Raw genomic sequence first — 20,431 nt, 5'->3', positions numbered from 1 at the left:
ACAATCTTTGTTTTCCAGACAAACACCAAACCTAATTAACTTCCACGTGAGAGGTGGGAGTTCAACCCTCCTAGACCTTAACCAATTCTGCACCTCACTCCAAAAGGGTTGCACCAGATCACAATCAAAGAAGACATGCTCTAGATTTTCAATATTTGTTTCACAAAAAACACAATTATTCACATCAAAATTAAATTTCAATCTTAAAAATTCTTTAGTAGGATAAATCTCATTTAAAATTTTGAAGTTCACCTCCTTAGCTTTAGGAGGGAGAGGAAAAGACAAATAAATTTTCCTAATTTTTTTTATTTCAACCTTATCAAAATCTTTAAGCACGTATTCCCATCTAATTGGGTTTGGGTAATACGCCTGTAAAAAATGTTTTCTAATGACTCTATTTGTAAATTTTTTATCCCAAAAATCATAACCTTCTAAGGAGAGCTGCCTCAGTACTGGGGAGATTTTGGAGTACAACATGTCTTCTTTAACCATTAATCTTAACGGAAGTGGTATAGCTCTAATCATTCTATTAAACATATTATCGGTACACTGTACTTGGAATTTCTCACAAAACTCTCTATACAGTAACAAATTTCCATTATCATCCAAGAAATGGGCAATAGCCCAAATCCCTTTAGATATCCATTCCTCAAGATATACAGATTTTCTGCCAAACTTTATATATCTACTATTCCAAACTGGAGTGTTGTGAGGAGTGAAGTTATGTTTGAACAATAGTTTCCAATAGAGCAGCACTTGCTGATGGAAGGCTGAGAGTTTAACTGGTAACGAGGTGCACTCAAAGTCACAACATAACAGAAAGTGTATTCCCCCCAGTTTGTTAAAGATAGCATTGGAGACAATAATCCAAAAGGTGTGGCTATTTTGAATGAAGGATTTTAACCATTTCAATTTCAAAACACCATTCATAATGTCAAAATCGATAGCATTCACCCCACCGTCTTCATATTTTTTAATCATGTCCTCCTTTCTAATGTACTGACACTTATTTCTCCAAATAAATTTAAAATTCACCTTATTTATTAATTTAATCATTCGTGTCAGTATGGGCAAGGAGAAGGCTGGATACATGAGTCTGGACAAACTATCCATTTGAGGTAAAAGAACCCTTCCAAAAATTGTAAGATCCCTCTGCAGCCATCTATTCAATATGGACGTACATTTATCTATGTTATTCAACACATTTTTATTCTCCATAACATCTTTATCTTTAGAAATAATAATCCCCAAATATTTAACTTCCCTTTTAATTTGTATATTAGATAATGACTGCAAAGGAAACTCATGCAGTGTTAACATTACACATTTGTTTAGGTTTAAATGTGCCCTGAAGCTTTAGAAAACTGGTTAATAGAATGTAAAGCTCATGGAATTTGATGTTCATTCTTTAGAAACAATGTTGTATCGTCAGCAAACTGACTTATAAGTATATGTCTATCCAACACTGAAAGACCTTCAATACCATTATTTTTAATCAATATAGATAATAACTCTGCAACCATTATAAATAATAATGGTGAGCTTGCCAGTCACCACCGAAAAAGAAGAATCCAGCTGTTTTAGTTGAGGTCTGCCTTCTTTCTTTTTCGACTGTTTTCCTCTCTTTCTGCTACTGTTTTTATTGTTTCTAAACTAAAGACTGTTCTTTAATATATTAGCAGAGCACAATGTATTGGTTCCATATTTTATTTTTAAACTGTGGTGTTTTCATTTGAACTGTTACAGTGCTAAAACTTTAACTCTGTGTTACTCAGCTTTTTTTGTAAATTACTCTGAAAGAAATGTTGAATGAAACACTATGATGTTTTGGCCAAACCATTTGAATTATTACAGTGGGGGGAATTATTATTATTTGAAAGAGATTGTGAATAAAACTACTGTATATTGTAATGGCCAAACTAATTAAAAGAAAATAGTTGACATCGTTTCTGCTTCAGGGTTTTTAAAATTGCTCATTATTAAAATTGCTTTTATTTTATAAACTTGTTAGTTTTATGAAAACACTAAAAATAATAAACACTGGCTCTCAAATGTAACTTAATGGATATATACAGGGATGACAAAATACTAAATTAATCAAAAATGTGCTTTATTACTACATTTGTTTACAAGTAACTTTATTCAAGTTAAAAAAAATAATAAAATCATTAGGATTTACGTAATATACTGTAGAATTTAACTTTTTTCTTGGGTCACTGGCTGCCACCCCGTTTGGAGGCAGTGCCCCAGCATAGCCCCCCCACTGAAAATGCTCTAGACACGCCCCTGCTGGGTTTATTTTCCATCTACCACTTGTTGAAGTGAATAACATACTGTAGCCAATACTTGTTTAAGTGTCGACCAATTTAGTAGCTTTGCTTGTATTTCTTTTCTAGTATTATTAGTGGTGCATTTCAGGCAAGCATCGCTTCTATTATTGTGACCCAAGCCATATTTACGAGATTTGGGGGTACCAAGCAACCACCCTGTACACCTTGTCTGTAAAGGTGTTGTAAATATCTAGTTTATTTCTATGTACAGTCTCCATATAGCACCTTGTTTGCTCTGTTTATAAACTGTACAGCATGAAAGAAAATGAGGGCTTTTCTGGCCATAGCTACCACCAGACTTCTTAATCTGACCGAGCAAAGCAGTCTGTTTGCTTCCCTCAGGCTCCCAGAACAGAGAGGCCATTCTGTTTCCACCCTGTTCCCAGTTATCTGCACTGTTCGATTTAAATCCTGGTTCTCTAAAACTGGAAGCACGACTGCTCCCAATCATGGGAGCACTGTAGAATCCTTTCTGTCATGCTTGTCCAAGGAGCTTATCTCACTGACTGTTATTCATGCAGGGATCTGGGAATGTATTTTTGCGTTATCTTTGCTTTTGATGTCTTGGCCTCTTTAGCCTCTTCTGAGACTTAGTAATTACTTTTAATGGACTTGAAAACAACATGACAGAGCCCTAAATGTATTTTCTTCCCAACTATCTTTGTTTCTTTTTTTCCTTAAAGACTATGTGGTTGTTCATCGTTCTGAATGTTAAATGGCAGCAACATCAAACATAAAGTGTGCAAGAGTACAATCAGCCATTAACTGTAAATATCCACCTTTTTTTTGCAAATTTTTCCATTTCATATAGCCAAAGTCGGTGGTTGTTTTTACCTTAACATTGCTTTTTGAAATTTGTTTTTTTTTATAGAAAATGTCTTAATTGCATAAAGCACTGCTAGAAAAACAAAAAAAAATTCTCATTTGGCCCAATAGTGGAAGCACGGCTTCTGTCAAATAGAGAGTTTTGCTGAGTCAGGTCAGAGGTTTCAGCACCATGGTACTAATTTCCCAATTTTTCATGTCTAGCTACCATTTTACCTTCACAGATTAATGGAGAATGGAGAATCCTCAGTACTGGTCAGTAGACGAAATCAGGGCTCTTCAGAATATTTGGGCTGACCAAAAATTTACAATATCAGATTGATGGCATCTGCCCAACAAAGACATGATTAAGTATATTGTCGCCGTTCTGCCAAGTTGTGTATCCATCACTCAATGGTACAGGTTTGGGTCAAATACAAATGCGGGCACAGAACAAATCTGTTCATTTTGAGGGATAGCTAGTCTCCAGAGTCTGATATCTCAGCTTGATTTTCCCTCTTATATGTGAAATGGGTGGGGTGTGTTGCATTGGCACCAGAGCAGTGTATTAAGGGTGGTTTTAGGCAACACTGCAAGGCTATTGGCCCCGACTGACCAGCTGATAGCATTGGCGCACACTGGCCCGATAGTGGAAAAGTAGCTATTGAAATGCAGATTGCTGAAGTGCTACGCACTTGGTTGTTTTTCTGTTAAAAGAGTTAAGAGATAATTAGAACTAAAGCCTCATGGAGCTCTGACACATCGAGCTGTGGTGCTTATGTGGCAAATGTGAGTTTGAGACTTGCTTCTGTCATTCCCAGCCCTCCACCCTTTTCCATTGATTCCTTTTTTGTCTGCACAGTACTAATAATAAAAGCGTCAGAAAGACCAAAAATTTTATGCGCTGTGCACTTTAAAGGAATAGTTCACCCAAAAATGAAAATGTGCTGATAATTTACCAAGATGTACAAGAATTTCTTTCTTCATCAAAACAGAATTTAAGGTTTTTAGGATTTGATTCAGGCCTCCTCCTTTAAACAATGCAAGTGGATGTATTCCATTTTTTGACGGTCCAAAAGGCATATGGACCCCAGTCGACAAATACATTTCTTCTGAACCCAAACGATTGATTATTTTTAGAACCAAACCAATACTTCTATGTTTTTAAACTACAAATGTTCACTTCTGTACATATTTGTGACACGCGCTCAGGAGAGGGATGATGTAAGCTTGTTAGTAAGGTCATGCGTCCCGTGGAGGAGGCAGGAAGTGCCTCATTTTTTACAAGAGAAACTTGCACAGACCACTGACCAAGCATCGCTCACAAACCAAAACAGTCCAAAACAATTTCAAAACAATTTAAAATAAAAAATCATATCCAAATAATAATAATAAAAAACATTACTGCAGTAAATAACCATCCTTTATTTCAGAGCAATGCCATTGCGTTATCTACTTGTGCTTTTTCTTTAGCAGAAATTTATAGGCTATAGACTGTCAGGAATTCAAACCACACAAGTTGTAGTTAGTGAAACTAAGTGTCCTTTGTGTGAGACTTTACAGAGAAGTGGCAAAGGAGAGTTATTTATGCAGGCAGTGATGAGCAATTGAAGTGAGTGCAGGTGCGGTGAATTAGAAATTGGGTGATGAGGAGATGAGGGAGGTGCAGAGCCTGAGGGAGGCGTGACAATGACAAAGTTTCACACATACATGAGTTCACTGAAAAAACAGCATGGGCAAAGCCGATGAATTAATATATCGACCCTTTGTTTCTTTCAATGGTCTGAAATCCTCAGTAAATCCAAAAAGTTACAGCGAAGACAATTAATCTTTTGTACAGCACTCTTTCTCTTGTAAACAAGGAGGCTTCCTGCCTCATCCTCCACATGACACGTGACCTTACCAACGAGCTTACGTCATCCCTCTCGTGAGCGTTTGGACCATCAAAAAATAAAATACATTGACTTGCATTGCTTAAAGGAGGAGGCCTGAAATGAAATCCTAAAAATATTAAATTCTGTTTTGATGAAGAAAGATATTCTTGTACATCTTTTTTGGGTGAACTATTCCTTTAACAGTCCTGAATTGTGAGGTGGAAAGAAGCTTTTATGTACATGTAATGGTAAAAGGAATTGTTACAGCAGGGGAGTGTGTGAGGGTTTGTGAGCTGGTGTTTGTGTGTGTTTTCTCCTACTTTCCTGAGTTAAACCCATTTAGAGGTGACCTGGAGAATGCCAGGGAGCAAACACTCCTACTGTTAACAGAGGGCCTTTAATAAAACATTATTTTTCCAGACATGTTGAGCTCGACACACACACACACACACACACACACACACACACACTGGTTTTCTAGGAAAGGAAAAGACCACCATTCATGGAAAAGACCACCATTTATCTGGTGGTCTATTGCTGATCAAATGCATATTCAGCTTTTCTGTAACCAGTTTTCTGATCTGTTTACTTCAGTATGTAATGCATCACACACCTGTCCACCATCATGAGTCACACAAGTTCTGTATTATTTTGTCAGCAGTAGGCAGGCCTTACATAAACTCAATGGCAAAAGAGGAGAAAGGTTACAAGGTAGAAACATCATTTGAACCACTTAACCAAACTGAGAATAGAGGCTAAGGATGGCCGCAATTTACGTGTCCCAAGCAAGCACCGTCCTTCATAGAAACAATGGAGTGAGTAAGCCATTTGGTGTTCATCATGTAGCTCCAGAGTGGATTAACTATTGGCTGTCTGAAGAAGCTTTGACCATCCGAGGAACCGGGATGCCTGTTTTGTTTCTTTTTGTGCTGTCTCCACCTAGCGGCTGGAGTTTGTTTTGTGGAATAACACTGCTTCAGTACACTTGTGGATGAATCTGTTCGTTATTTGTGCTTATTCCTGCTGTTGGCTGGAGTTTGTTTTGTGGAGTATATTTGCTGGTCATTGGAATGATTACATCATCTGCTGCACTCATAAAAAGCTGGCTCACTGAACACTTGTTTGTCTGCCCGAGGAAACTGAACGGCTTTATATCAGCTGGAATTTGATTTGTGGAGGAACACACCTTTGATACAGTTCTGTGAATGAATCTACACGTTCTTTGAGTTTATTCTGCCTGTTGGATGGGGTTTGTTTTACAAAGTATTTTCTGTTATGTAATTTGTGCAGAATCACCAGACTTGAGCAATCTGACAGCAAAGTTGTCAAGGGGGCTCTCGTAGGTGTACATGTACCTTTTGAGTTTAGAGGGATGGACGGTGGTTGGCACTGTCGTGCGTGGTGTTAATGCGCACATTTTTCTTTTTCTATTTGTTTGTTCAGGGAGGAATTTGGAGTTTGATTGCTGCACTAATGTTGAAATGTGGTCCGTATAATCCTGTTTTTGACACACAATATATTTTTCTATTATATAAAATGTTAATATGAGTGGGTTATCTTTCCCCACGTGGAATGGGTTGGGCACACCTTAAAAAGAAGGAAGGTTATTTATTTTTTAAGAGTGAGAAATATGATATGGTGTTTCTTCAAGAAGCGCATCTTTCCACGTAGGAGGTGGAATATTTGGGAAGATATGGGGTGGACATGTTTTCAGTTAGTGCTCGCTCAAGTAAGAGCAGGGTAGTCATTTCATTGATAAGTAAACATCTCCAATTCATATGTCTCGAGTCATTATTGTTGTAGCTGAAATTCAGGGGCAAAGGTTGGTTTTGGCTAATATTTATGCACCTTACACTGCTGATCAGGGCTTTTTAATAGATCTTGAAGGGATGTTGCAAGCCGGTGGCACCCCTCATGATATAATTTTGGAAGGAGACTTGAATCTTTTGATAGACTCCAGCCGGGCCCCTTCCTGTTGCCCAAACAGGGCATTAAGTATTTGGGTATTTTATTCCCAGCAAATTTGTCTGATTTAGTTCATTTTGACCCTTTAATAAAAAGGTTTCCGAGCGATGTGGGCAGGTGGGCTTCATTACTCATTGATTGGTAAGGTTAATGTTATTAAAATGAACTGTATACCAAAATTCAACTACCTGATATAGTCACTTCCTATATATGTACCCCTCTCTTATTTCAAGCAATTTGTGAGCATAGCGAAGTCCTTGATTTGGAATGGTAAGTGCCCAGATTACATTTTAGGAAACTGCATAGGCCAATTGACAAAGGTGGGATAGGCCTACCCATGATTTTGTTTTATTATAATGCCTTCGGTCTCAGACATTTGGCTCATTGGTTGCTTCCACCTGAAAGACCCCCTCCCTGGTTCTGTATTGAACAGGAATTTCTTGCCCCTATATTGCCATTGCAAAGCCTTTCTAACCAGAAAAGTAAAATCACACCCAGTTATTTCACATTTGCACTCGGTATGGACAAAAGTGTCCAGAGTGTTAAATTCAGATATTTATCTAAATGTTGCCTCAAGCTTATGGCTAAACCCCAAACTATGCATTAATAAATCCCATTTCTGTTGGTCTGTGGAGTGGATTGTGAGGGGAGTTAATACACTCTGTGACCTATATGAGAGTAGTGTGTTGAGATCCTTTGATAATTTGGTTCAACATTTTGGGATCCCCAGATCTCAGTTTTTTAGGTATCTACAGCTCGCCACTTCATCTGTACTATTTTTGGGAATAACATACACCCCCCTTAAGCAGCAGATACTCTAGGAGAGGTGATTACTGCTTTTGGAAAAGGTCATGAGGCATCAGTGTATAACTCCTTGTTAATTCAGAGTCTGGGGGATGGAGCCTCAACCACTCTCAATAGATTATGGGTGAAAGATTTAAAATTGTAATTGCAGGAGAGAGAATGAGATAGGATTCTAAAAAACATAAAAACTGCATCTAGAGACGCAAGTGTGCGCCTTATACAATTCAATATTTTACATTCTTTTGTTGGACCCCCTCTAAATTGTATAGGCTTGGTCTTAAACACACACCCACCTGCTGGTGATGCCATTTAGAGGACGGAGACATAACGCATGTCTTTTGGGGGTGTGATGAGATACAGACGTTTTTGTTAAAGGTTTAGAGTCTGGTGTGCAATGTGTTATGCACTCAGCTGTCATTTTGCCCCAGACTCTTTATCTTGGGTGATGGGGTGGTCATCGACATTGAAAGTAGACACATTAAGAGTTGGGTCTTAACCAGTGCCATGATCGCCAGACAGATTGTTTAAGGGCCTGGATGTTGGCTGCCTCTTTTCAGGAGTGGTGCTCAGAGATGGGAAGGGTGGTGTCCTTTGAAGAAGGGGCATTTAGAAGAATGGGGAGGTACAACATGTTCCTGGAGAAATGGGGCAGTACAACTTGTTCGTGGAGAAATGGGGTGGGTATATGTCATTATTATTATAATATTTTTTTTATATGTTTATATATCTATTACATTTTTTGTGTGTGTCTATATCATCTGAGACCACTGTGATGTTGTTGGGGTCAGGGTGGGATTGGGAGGGGGAGGGGAAATAGTGGGGGTTAAGATTGATTCTGTGTATAAATGTTTTAGTTTTTTTATGGTGTTCGTATATGTGAATCAATAAAAAATTGTTAATCTGAAAAAAGGTTTTTAAAGTCATGAGAAACATACATACAACATAGTCAAGTGTATCCAAACTTTTGACTATAAAGTGTAAAAATGAGATGAAATGCCACAAAAAATTACACACATTATTTTATATTAATATTCCATATTAAATCCACACAAAAAACCCTTCAAGGCTTGAAAAAGGAGGGATGGTGAGAGAGAGGAAGTTGAGTAAGGTCATGAACTCTCCAGAGGTTACAGGTGTACAGAGGTCACCATACACTTAAGGTGTAGGAAAGACTCCCCATTTACTTCCTTGACCCCAATTATGAGCTTCACAAAAAGGCTTTTGATATTGCACTGAATTCAGAGCGAAGATGAATAATCATGATTCAGCGCCTTTTCAAAAAATTTTTGTTTTTGGCAGTGCATCAGCATTAGAATAATTGTGAAAATGATTAGATTAAGTGAGCAAATGAGCTCTCCAGTTGGGACTGAAACCAAAGAATTGAGGTCAGCATTCCTGACAATTATTATAAGAGCACACTGTGTGTGTGTGTGTGTGTGTGTGTGTGTGTGTGTGTGTGTGTGTGTGTGTGTGTGTGAGAGAGAGAGAGAGAGAGAAGGCGGACAAGAAATCAATGTATGTAGACAAAAAGACGGAAACTGGGGAAATGGAAACATTTACATTTTAAAGGACTGTTCACCCAAAAATGAAAATTCTGTTTGTGTGAACTAACCCTTTAGGATTTACAGTTTAGTTTTTTACCAGACCATGTGTACCCTGGGAATCAAACCCATGACCTTGCCTTTGCTAGCACCATCCTCTACCAACTTCAGGAACACTAACAAGAGAAGCTAAAAGAACAGAAATGTGTGGCACTTAGAAGCATTCTAGCTTCATACTTTTAAGATGCATTTTCTGCAGCGTTAATTTGAGCAGTTGTGTTGTGTTTTTTGTAGATGGTGCTGCATTCTAGAGCAACATGCCTTAGTGTGTGTTCCCCTTATCAAGTCCATATCACTGCCTGTATCCGAAGGAATTCCAACAAAAGTGGGGTCTGGAACAAGCGGGGGAACAAAAGAAAGAGAGCCCCATGTTCTGGATTCCTGAACCCCCCAACAAACGTAAACACACCCACCCTCGACATAAGCCACTCAAAAACGGATCTGGTTTCATGGTAAATTTTATTACACATGGATGTAAGGGACTCCTACAATTAGGGAGGGCTTCTTAACAGGCTCTCGCTTATCTGTCTGCTTGTTAGCCTGCTAGCTCTTGAACATTTTGTTCTCCCGTTTTAACATTCCTTCCCAGCCTCCCTTTCTCTTGGTGTCCACTCCATGACAACTCAACTATTGTTTATCTTTTTTTTTTACTACTTCTGTCCTTTGGGATTGTTGCTTGTCAGATTGTATGATATGACCCAAGTGAGATCTTGTTTAAAGCCTGTAGGCCTGGGTAAATATATAGATTTTCTGATTAATCATGAGCTTCATTTAAACAAACCAAAAATGTGTTCTTTAAATCCCAAGATCAGTCTTTTACTTTTACTTTAATGTTTACGTGAGTTTTAGTTGTGTTGATTATTATATCTGTTAAGTAAAAAGCAATTAACCTGCATAGTTGGGGCCCTGTTATTAATTTTGTGTTAATATTTTCATGATGTACCAAGTTAGAAGGCTTCCTGTTTAATTTGCAGCATTAGCTGAGAACACATTTCTTCATGTGTTATCAAAATGGACATTATAACTGTAATATACCCAAATGAATCAGAACTGAATCAAATCATATTGAAATTGGAATTCTATCGAGAGCTTGTGAATTGGAATCTACTCAAATATGGAAATCTGCATTGATACCCAGTCTTAAAGCATGCACGACATCAACAGTTTTTCATGTCAGACTGTATGATTTACATCTTTGGTCACAATTTTGAAAGTTAGGTCATAAGTTTGGCAAAATTGCAAAAGTCAGTGCACACTGTACTGATGACGGCAGGCAGAAAATGTAAGTATACTTTGGCCTTAAGTGATCAAAAACCAATGATTTTACCAATTGACCAATTTTTTTACGGTACCATATTGCATAATCGTGGCTAAACTCGATACCATGTCCCCTTCCATCCTCTCCAAAATCTCTCCTCCCTTCTACCTTTCCACATTTCCTTCCTTCTGTGCTTTATGGCTCACATATGAGCTGTTAAGTCCAGAGTGTGCCTCCCTGTTCTGTCGCCATCTGGGATCGGCTCTTCAGAGCGCATGCTGAGTCCAGAGAACCTCACCAGCCCTTCGATGAGATCCGGTTTCCACAAATAATTACCCACACCTCCCTCTACATACATATATACACAAACACCTCCCTCTGGACCCCTTTCCTTCTTTTCAACCTCAAAATCTCAAAGAGTTGCCCCTTCTTATTTTTCCATTGTCCATACTCAATTGAAGGCCATCTCAGTCTTCTCTACAGTTTGTGCGACATTTTGCAGCTCTGACAAAATAAATCCAGGCGGATTAGTGGCTTGATACATGATGTCATTGGCTAGATCATTGACAAAGGTCAAAGGGCACACATGGACATTTGTATCAATTTGTCTCCTCTACGTTGCCTCTCTCTCATTCTTCCCCTCGGAGCGAGTTTATCTCTTGGTGGAGGGCCTCTTCCGCTCAGAGAGTGGCAACTGTATAACACACTTCACCTGTTTTCAAAACAAAGACATGAGCTTGACAATTTGCAGAAAGCAGTTGTAGCCCCTTTGAAAATCATATCTCTATGTTTTCATTCTCAGTAAGTTAGAGCCGGCCAGTTGAGGGGGTGGGGCAGTACAGGGAACTCTTATGTTATGTTTAAGTAACACCAAGTGGCATGTTTTGCAGATTTGCAGTATTGCCTCATAAATCATTTTATTAACTCTGAGAAGGTTCCTCAAGTTGACTGGATGAAAAATTATACGCTTGCATTTTTCCGTGGAACACAAAAGGAAATGTTTTGAAAAATGTTCACTCTGCTCTTTAAAAAAAAAATACATACAGTGATGCTCAAGCTCTAAAAATGACCACCATAAAAAGCATCATGAAAGTAGTCCATATGACTCTTGCATTATAATCCAACTCTTCTGAAGCCATACAATAGTTATGTGTGAGGAACAGACCAAAATTGAAGTCGTTATTCACTGACAATCTTCCGCTCCACCGCAGATCTGATTATGTAATTTGCACATGCACATATTCAAACTTGTTGCATCATATTGTCTGCTTTTAAGGTGCTAATTTGTCCTTTATTTTGAGCCAGACTGCTGTAGTTACTATGATGACCTGACATGTGGAAAAAAGCAGCGTGAACCATATTTTTCCTTATGTGTTCCATGGGAGAAAGAAAATCATAAGTTTCATCAATCAGTTTGGTACAACATGAGGGTGAATAAATGATGATGCAATTTTCATTTTTCTATTCATTTAAACTCACCGTCTTTCTCTTCAGAATTAGGTGAGTCAGTCACAATGGTAGAAATAAGATTGTGCCCCAATGCACATATACACACACTTGTGTAATTGTACAGACTTATTCGCAAAGATTTCTCCAGTGCAGTTCAATAAAAATTTTAGAAGTCCCAGCGCCCCACTAAACCCAGTCAGTATCAAAAACCACTTCACACATAAGCAGGCAAATAAGCAAATTCCTTTCTTTCTCTCACACTCTATTTTGGTTTGCAAATTAGTTTCTTTACCTGCGGGTGTCTTGACTAGCCGAGTCCCCTGTAGGTGCTCTGTGGCCCCCAGACTCTGAAATACTACAGCTTTAAAGCAAACTGTTTGTCTTTACGGTTTATTTTCAGTGTGCATGTTTCCATCTTTTTTTATTTTTAGGGGAGGAAGTGAAAATGTTGTGGGAATTCTGGGGAAACTGTGTGCACCTGTTGTTAAAGCTATAGTTTTCCCAAAGATTCTGTCATCATTTACTTACCTTCATGCTGTCCCAAACACAACAAGAGATGAGCTTGATTATTATATAAGGAGATGTTAGGCAGAGTCTTAGTCATAGTCACCATTTACTTTCATTGCATCTTTTTCCATACAAAGAAAGTGCATGGTGATTGAGGCTAACATTCTGCCTAACATGTTTTTTTTTGTGTGTGTTCAACTGAAGAAGTCATACAGGTTTGAAACAACATGAGTTTTACAGAATTTTCATTCACTTGCTCGCTTTCAATTCAATCTTGAAATTTCCGTGTGCTCTCTGAGGGTCCTTACCAGTTCAAGGATTTACATGCTACAAGCCTGAGAGCTTAAGCCTGACTTTCCGAACCCTCGCCTCGAATCATTCACACTAACCCACTGAGCATGTGGAACAAATTGTCTTGAATGGGGTATTTTTTTCCCTGTGAGGTAGTGACAGTTGATCTAAAATGTTGCTCTTTTTTCCAGGGGCTATAATGGCCTCCCCTCGTAGTGTCTCAACCTCCAGCCTTCTTCTCCACCATGTTTACTGCCATCTTCTGTGGGGCAAATTGAGAAACTGAGAGGCTGTTGAGAACAGAGTGACTGAAAGCTGCTCAGGGCTTGTTTGTTCAGCATTTGAATTTAACCTCTGACTAAGTGGCTTGTTAACAGTTACAGAACGAGTCCTGCATATGCAAGAATTCGAGGCGATCGGTAGGATTGTGTCCAGTGCTTGTTGATGTTGTGGATATTTTGCGTATAAAGGTTTTTCTTATGCATGTACTGTAGATGTGTTAGCAGCATAAACATGTCTTAAACACATATAGCATATGCAAACACCAAACACATTCCCACTGAAATTATACACTGTAAAGGACCAATTCACCAAAAAATGGAAATTCTGTCATCATTTACCCAACCTCATGTTGTTCCAAACCCATATGTTTTCTTTTTTCTGTGGAACATAAAAAGTGAAAATCTTCCCCACTGCCACAGCTCTCAAATATCAAATTGTGCATATGCTTACTCAAATTGGCTGCTTTTTCACAGAAAGCTATTGTATGGCTTCAGAATATACTGTAGTACTCCTTATTGGACCATTACAGCTGGTAAAAGTTTGTGGTTGGTTTTATGGTAAAAGCAATGTGAACATTCTTAAAAAAATTACTCCTTTTATGTTCCATGAATGAGTAAAAGTCATATTGGTGTTTGGAATGACATGAGACTGAGTAAATCATGACAGAAGTTTCACTTTTGGGTGAACTGTTCCTTTAAAACAGTGTTTCTCAACCTTTTTTTGCCATAAGTACCCCCACAGCACCATCAGTAATGCTCGAGAACCCCTTTGTCCACACCACATGTGTTCCAGATGATAAATATAATTTAAATATAGAAATAACATTTATGACCTTTATTCATCAACAACAAAACAAATAAAACCAGGCCAATTGTGCAATTAGAACAGACTAATGGCTTTAATTATGCAGGGCAGGGGATCTTTATATGATATAAATTTAAATATAACAAAAAAAATTATTTCATCGATAGTTTTTAATTTTTTTGGTAAAAGTATATTAACTATAAAAATATATATTTAGGCCTGCATTTTTATTGTTTTCATACACAATTTGTACTATTTACAATATTTAAACTGATATGTAGAACAAACGCTAAAACGGTACTGTCTCTTTAAGAAAACCGGGAGTTCCACATTTTGGTTTGGTATGTTAATGAGAGTGGTATACCATGGTTTATTTATTATTGATTTCTTTTTTTGTTGTTTTTGTTCAACAACTGACTGTAAAGGATATTAAGAGAGACATTATCAATGACAAATGGATTACGTTAATCTCATTTTGGATACACATTACATGATAAGATAAACCAAACTATTAGCATGTATTAAAAGGATCTCTGTGTTAACTCCTGAAACCTGCTTATGTACCCCCGGGGGAGCGTGTTACACCCTGATTGGGAATCACTGCTTTAAAACATCCACTGGACTTTTACATTTGACTACATATATGACAAAGCTGAGCCAGAGAAAAGGCCCTATGTTTGGACACAAAGCACAGGTGGCAGTCCTCCAAATTGGTATTTTCTTAAACTGGCTCCTTGAGGATGGAACCCCTCCCTGACTTAGGGCCTCCTTTCCACTACTGAGCCCCCTTCCCCGTCGGTCCATTCGACCCATTAAGACACTAACTTTCACCAAGTTCACTTGTGTTGACAGAATTCTGATCCAGACGAGCACCATTTAAAGCAATGGCTGCCCGGTGGTCGATTAACGCCATGTTTATTACTGTAACAGAGGGGGAGGAAAGGAGAGAAAGGTGGAGGGGGTGGTGGATAGAGGGAAGCGGGTGAGAAAACCAAACAGAAGGAGCCCAACCATCACATTCTGGTCAGGGAGCTCCAGGGGAACAAGCAGAAAAATCCGGAAGGGCAGGGTGTGGGCTCGTACTCATTTAAACTTAATGTCTTATTGATTCATTTCATTTCTGATTCTCATTGCCATGTGGTGAAGAGGGGAGTCAAGACTGATGGTCGTCTAGCCAGGATAAATCATGCACGTTTCCTCATTCCTGCGGTAGATGTCACTTTAGATGAGCTTTGTCTAAGGAAAAAGTGTGGATGAAACCTCAAAAGACTGTATTACACTAAACCTAATGCATTGTCACTCATTTAAAGGGATAGTTCACAAAAAATTAAATTCTGTAATAATTTACTCACCCTCATGTAATTCCAAACCAGTGTCAGAAATTAACATTTACAGAGATATTCAAATAGTTAAATGTAATCAATTCATTCATACAAATTCTCAAGTTAAGAACTGATTATCTCTTAAAATTAATAAATAAAATTAAATAAAAACTAGGACTATATGTTATAAATAAAAGTTCAAAGAATTAATCGCAGGGGCATTTTTTGGCCCCCACATTTTGCATTTTGGGGGCATCTCAATGACCCGTAATTTGTACCTTTTCCAAACCTGTGTGACTTTTGTAGAACACAAAAGGAGACGGTTTGGAGAATGTTCATTTGAAACCATATGATAGCTTTGTATGTTGAACAGGCTAAAAAGTTATTAGCTGATAATCTTGCGCTCCACCACAGCTTTCAAATCTCTTTCGTGGCACAGGTGCAACACAGCTCAGTGTGTCCGAGCATGTGTGTTAACCATCAGGCCAAAAATGTCTCACAAACACGAATTTCAAATCTACAAGGTGGTCAGACATAGAAACCTTGGGGTTCTTGTTAAAAAAATGTGTGTTAGTTTAAGTGCACGCAGAATGAATGTCTCTTGTATTGAGCCGGGGGGGTGAGTGTGCATCTGTGTTTATATTCTAGAGAACATGGTGTTTTGTTCTTTTCTTTTCTATTTTATTCTCTCTTCTCTCTCTCTCTCTCTCTCTCTCTCTCTCTCTCTCTCTCTCTCTATGTTATTGCTTTTTCACACCCTTCTCCTCTGGGTTTAAAAGATCTCCGTTACTCGCTTTCCCCTTCTTGCTCAAATCCATTCCAGCTGAAACTTGCGTGAATGCAGAGTGATCCTTCTCTCACTGTAGGGCTTGAAGTAATACTCTGTTTATCAAAAAGAATATCAAAATCACTTCTTATAATGCTTGTAATTGAATTCATACAGATAAAAGTTCCACTCCTAACAGCATGGGCTCAGATGAAGATTTGATAACTCAAGCCCCAAGACTACCAGGCTTAGAGTCAGAATAAGGAAATAAAAAGTGTCTTTGTGTATGTTTTGGCAGTCATTAACAATAAGCTGTATCTTTTGTAGACGCAGAACCGTATGAAGTTAATGGCTGATAACTACGAGGACGACCACCTCAAGGCCTCCAATTCTGATCAGACCAATCACAAACCCTCTCCAGATCAGGTGAGCCAATCACAGAGTGTCTTATTGGTGTTTATTTTGGAAATTAATCTTCACAGGCTTTACTGTCTTTCTGTCACTGTAACTCTCTTCATCCTTTGCATTTTCTCCTTCACAAGTGGCGCTTGACATGGCAAATGTGACTTAGCAATATGAACATTGTTATCTATCTTGTCTCTCTGTCCGTCCATCCATCCATCTTTCTGTCTTTCTCACTCTTTCTCACTATTATGTGATCTACCCCTAAAGGCCCTATCCTGATTTATTAAGAATCAAACATACACCAGACATACACAACAGGAAATTACATAGTTCATATCCAATAAAGCACAGCATCCTCATGTACAATTTGTGTATTATTTCATATTGGGTGACCAAAAAAGTTCATCAATTTTTGTTCATTCATGAACACACAGACGCACATTCCTGACTGTTTTTCTTGCAATAGTTCAGCCTCACTGGATGATTCTCGAAGATTTAACTGGTTTTGTTCTTTGTTGGTTTTAAACGTTGAATTCCTTCGACTTAAGCCGCTCTCCTCTGGATGGCTGTACAACAGGCATTAGTTCATATGGAGAGAAAGAGGAAAGAATTGTCATGATAAAAGATGAATAGAGAGTGAAACTCAAAGAGAAACAACAGTCTTTTGCATTCTTGAGCCCCAGCTCTCCCAGGAAGCACAAATCCTTCTGGTTGTTATGACATGACTTAATGCACTAAACGCAGTGTCATACCTGTCCATGGACTTCTGCAGTAATCCAGTTCATGTGCTCCATTCTGATGCACATGGTGAAAGAGACCCATCCATCAATAACACTCTGCCCAAGGCCTCTGTATAGAGCCACTCAACACAGTGGTGGAACCGGAAAGGAATATTGGATCTCTACACTGCCCTACTAAGGCAAAATGCAGTAACTACACCATCACTCAAATGGAAAGAAAAGTTTTTTGATTTTTCAGCAATATGTGTTGCACATACATACATACAAAATGTTACACTTTTTGTAAAATTTCCATTTTTTTCTCAATCTGAGCATAGTTGTGCCAAAACAGATTATACTCTGAGATACACGATTTCACTCGTAACTCAATTAAAAAAAGAAATAAATTATTTGTTACTGTGTTTTGCTTTTGCATACAAATACTAGTGAAATGTCACGATTCTTAATGCCAATTTTGATACCTATTATGAAAAACTCATATGAAATTGAACAAAGTAGATGCAATTAAATGAACAAAAAATTCAACTTTATCTAGGTATCTAACAGAAGTATTATCAAGTATTCAAGGAAACTTTCAGAAAATTAATTACAGTGTATTTCCAAATACATTAATCAAGTAATTACATTAATGTACATTTTACATAGTATTTTATGGAGTATCAAATGTCAAATAAAACCACTTTAGTATTTAAACTACTTTCAGCATAGCAATCGGATTTTGATTTGGACTTGTTTTCTTAGAATTTGTCTGTTTACGTAGGGCAATGTAAAATTATATTTTTTTCCTAAATTAAATTATGATTTTATTTTTTTCAAGTTTTACATCTAAAAACAATTTAAGAAAATGTTATAGTGCCTAATCAAATAAGTACAATAATATATTTTTAATAAAAAATAAATAAAAGTGCTGCACAACAGTGCTTCAAAGTATAAATTAAAATATTGATAATAATGGGAAAAAAATCATTATAACAGCCATGTGGCATAAGGCTGCTAAATCACAGCTTGTTAAATTATTGTTGTTAGTAGTATTATTACTACTACATTGGATATTCCAATGTGTTTATTCAGAAGTGTGCAGCACATGTAGACTATATTTATTTAAGGAAATCATATCCTTAACCGTTTATTAATCACACTTGGCCATATTGCGATTAGAATTTGATTCAGTGTCAAATTTTCATTAATTTCATCCTAAATTAAATATAATGATATGTTTTACTCTTAATTCCATTTTTGTTACTCAATTACGCAATTCCCTCTGGGTTTTCAGCATCGCAGAAATCATAGGGCGCTATGTTTACATAAGAAAAAGGCTGGTATTGTTACTATTTTGTTTATTTTAGCATTACCTTGGTATCGAATTACAGATACTTTTGACATTACTACATATGCACTCTCACTCTCTCCCACGAACACACACTAGATACTTTAAAGCTTCCAGACAGCGCCTCTTTCCCCTGTCACAAGCCCTTTTCATTGTCTTTTCCGCAATTGCCAAGAAAACACTTAGCTCACATTTTCCTGCGATCTTCATCTCTCACTTACACATTTCCAACTCAAATACGAACACCCTCACACATCAACACCTGAGCCTGCTCCAAACCTCCCCAATCGCACTGTTATCGCCTTGAACGTGCAGACTGCGGAGCTGGGACCGGCAGGGACCTCGCACTATCCATTGCAGGTATTTTCCACAGCCATCAAGGCCTGACGGGGCAGAGGCCACGTGTGTTACTCATTTTGAGCTTATACTTCTATGCTTTCAATGTCTGTTTCTGCAAGCCGCCCAGTTTTTGGGGCGGGGTGGGGGGTTGAAGCCAGTTGCATTCAATGCTTGGTTTCGCTCCGGTTCAGTGGGTAACTAATCACCCTTAACCCTCTGTTGAGAGACAGAGAAATTAATGGGAAAATGGTGTCTTACTCTGTAATGTGACATTCAGCCTTTTTTCAAAACATGTTTTGATGTATTTCACAGATTCACTGCTCTACTGTTGTTTTATTTTATGTAATTTTCCATCTTTGCGTGTTTGTCGAAGGGGAATTGTCATATCTTTGATTTTCTTTGCAATAAATAAACTTCTCTCCTCTACTAATAACTTCTTTCTTTAATCCCATGCTGCCTTGGATTAAACCTGCTCTCATTTTCAACCAATAGGATGATGAGGAGGGCATTTGGGCATAGCCAAGCACATGCCCTCTCCAAGCCATTTTGTTCAAAAGGGTGAGAAATGTCCAATTGGGGCATGATGATTAACTATTGTGTTTTCTCCTTTATTTCATAATGTTTTGTCTACCCTGTCCTGTCTGGTTTCTTGTCAGGCTCATGATGTTGGTGTAAATATTGGTGCTGATGGTTTATTTTTTTACCTCAAGAAGTGTCATATTCTTTGGCCTCAAAGCAGAGTTTGTAAATACACTGACGTGTTGTATCACACAAATAAGAACAGACTGTCTGATCTTTAAATAACATAAATGTCAGATATTTTTCCCGGATTTTTTTCCCGCTCTCACTTTTCCATGTATTTTTTTAGGCTTTCGATGTCATGCTTTAAAAAAAAAAAAACAAGCCCAAATCTGGGTTATAGTGTGGCACTTGGAAGTGATTGGGCCAATCCATAAGCAATGAAAATGCTCACAAGATGTTATCAATATGCATGCTGACATGATTTTAGATCCTAAATCCTTAAAACTACCATGGAAATGAGAAAACAAATGAGAAAATAAAATGATGAGCTTTTCTGTTTTTAAACCCTGAAAAAATTGGTCCCATTGACTTCCATTGTATGTGCCTTACTGTAACCTTGATGTTTTGTTATGTTTAAAGAAAAGGAAGGACTCGTTATAATTAATTTTTGTGGAAATCATTATTATGCCACAAATTCTGTCGATTGAGCTTAACTTGTTTTAAACTTGGTATATTCTTGGGAGCTTTCCTGGGAAAAGGCGTATCTTGTCTCGTACCTTGCAGAGCTCCATTTCAGGATTTCTGTCACGCAGGCAGCCTAATTCCTCGCGCCTTCTTTATTATTTTGCACAGACAGCTACAGAACAAATCAACCCATCTGCCTTTTGACTGCCCTGGTCTTTCTCTGCTTTTTTCTGCCGAAAAACAACAACATTCTCATATTTGCCCCTTGACAATTTTGATGGATGGTTTTGAGGAAACAGATCGACTGTAGAATATATATGAGCTGCACATGTTCAATCTATTGAACACACAAACACA

The 20,431-nt window shown here is 37.9% G+C and overlaps 1 protein-coding gene across 1 annotated transcript in view; it reads left to right on the top strand.

Moving 5' to 3' along the window:
• erc1b (ELKS/RAB6-interacting/CAST family member 1b) overlaps positions 1–20,431 on the top strand; it is a 259,978-nt gene that overhangs the window by 195,237 nt on the left and 44,310 nt on the right. The window contains exon 17 of the mRNA XM_052119037.1: positions 16,385–16,483. Within this exon, the coding sequence (XP_051974997.1) occupies positions 16,385–16,483 (99 nt within the window). The remainder of the gene's footprint in view (positions 1–16,384; positions 16,484–20,431) is intronic.

The sequence above is a fragment of the Xyrauchen texanus genome, chromosome 45 (genome assembly GCF_025860055.1).
Source record: "Xyrauchen texanus isolate HMW12.3.18 chromosome 45, RBS_HiC_50CHRs, whole genome shotgun sequence".
NCBI classification, from domain to species: Eukaryota; Metazoa; Chordata; class Actinopteri; order Cypriniformes; family Catostomidae; genus Xyrauchen; species Xyrauchen texanus.
The sequence above is the reverse complement of the archived record's forward strand: the minus strand, read 5'-3'. Positions and strand labels throughout refer to the sequence as shown.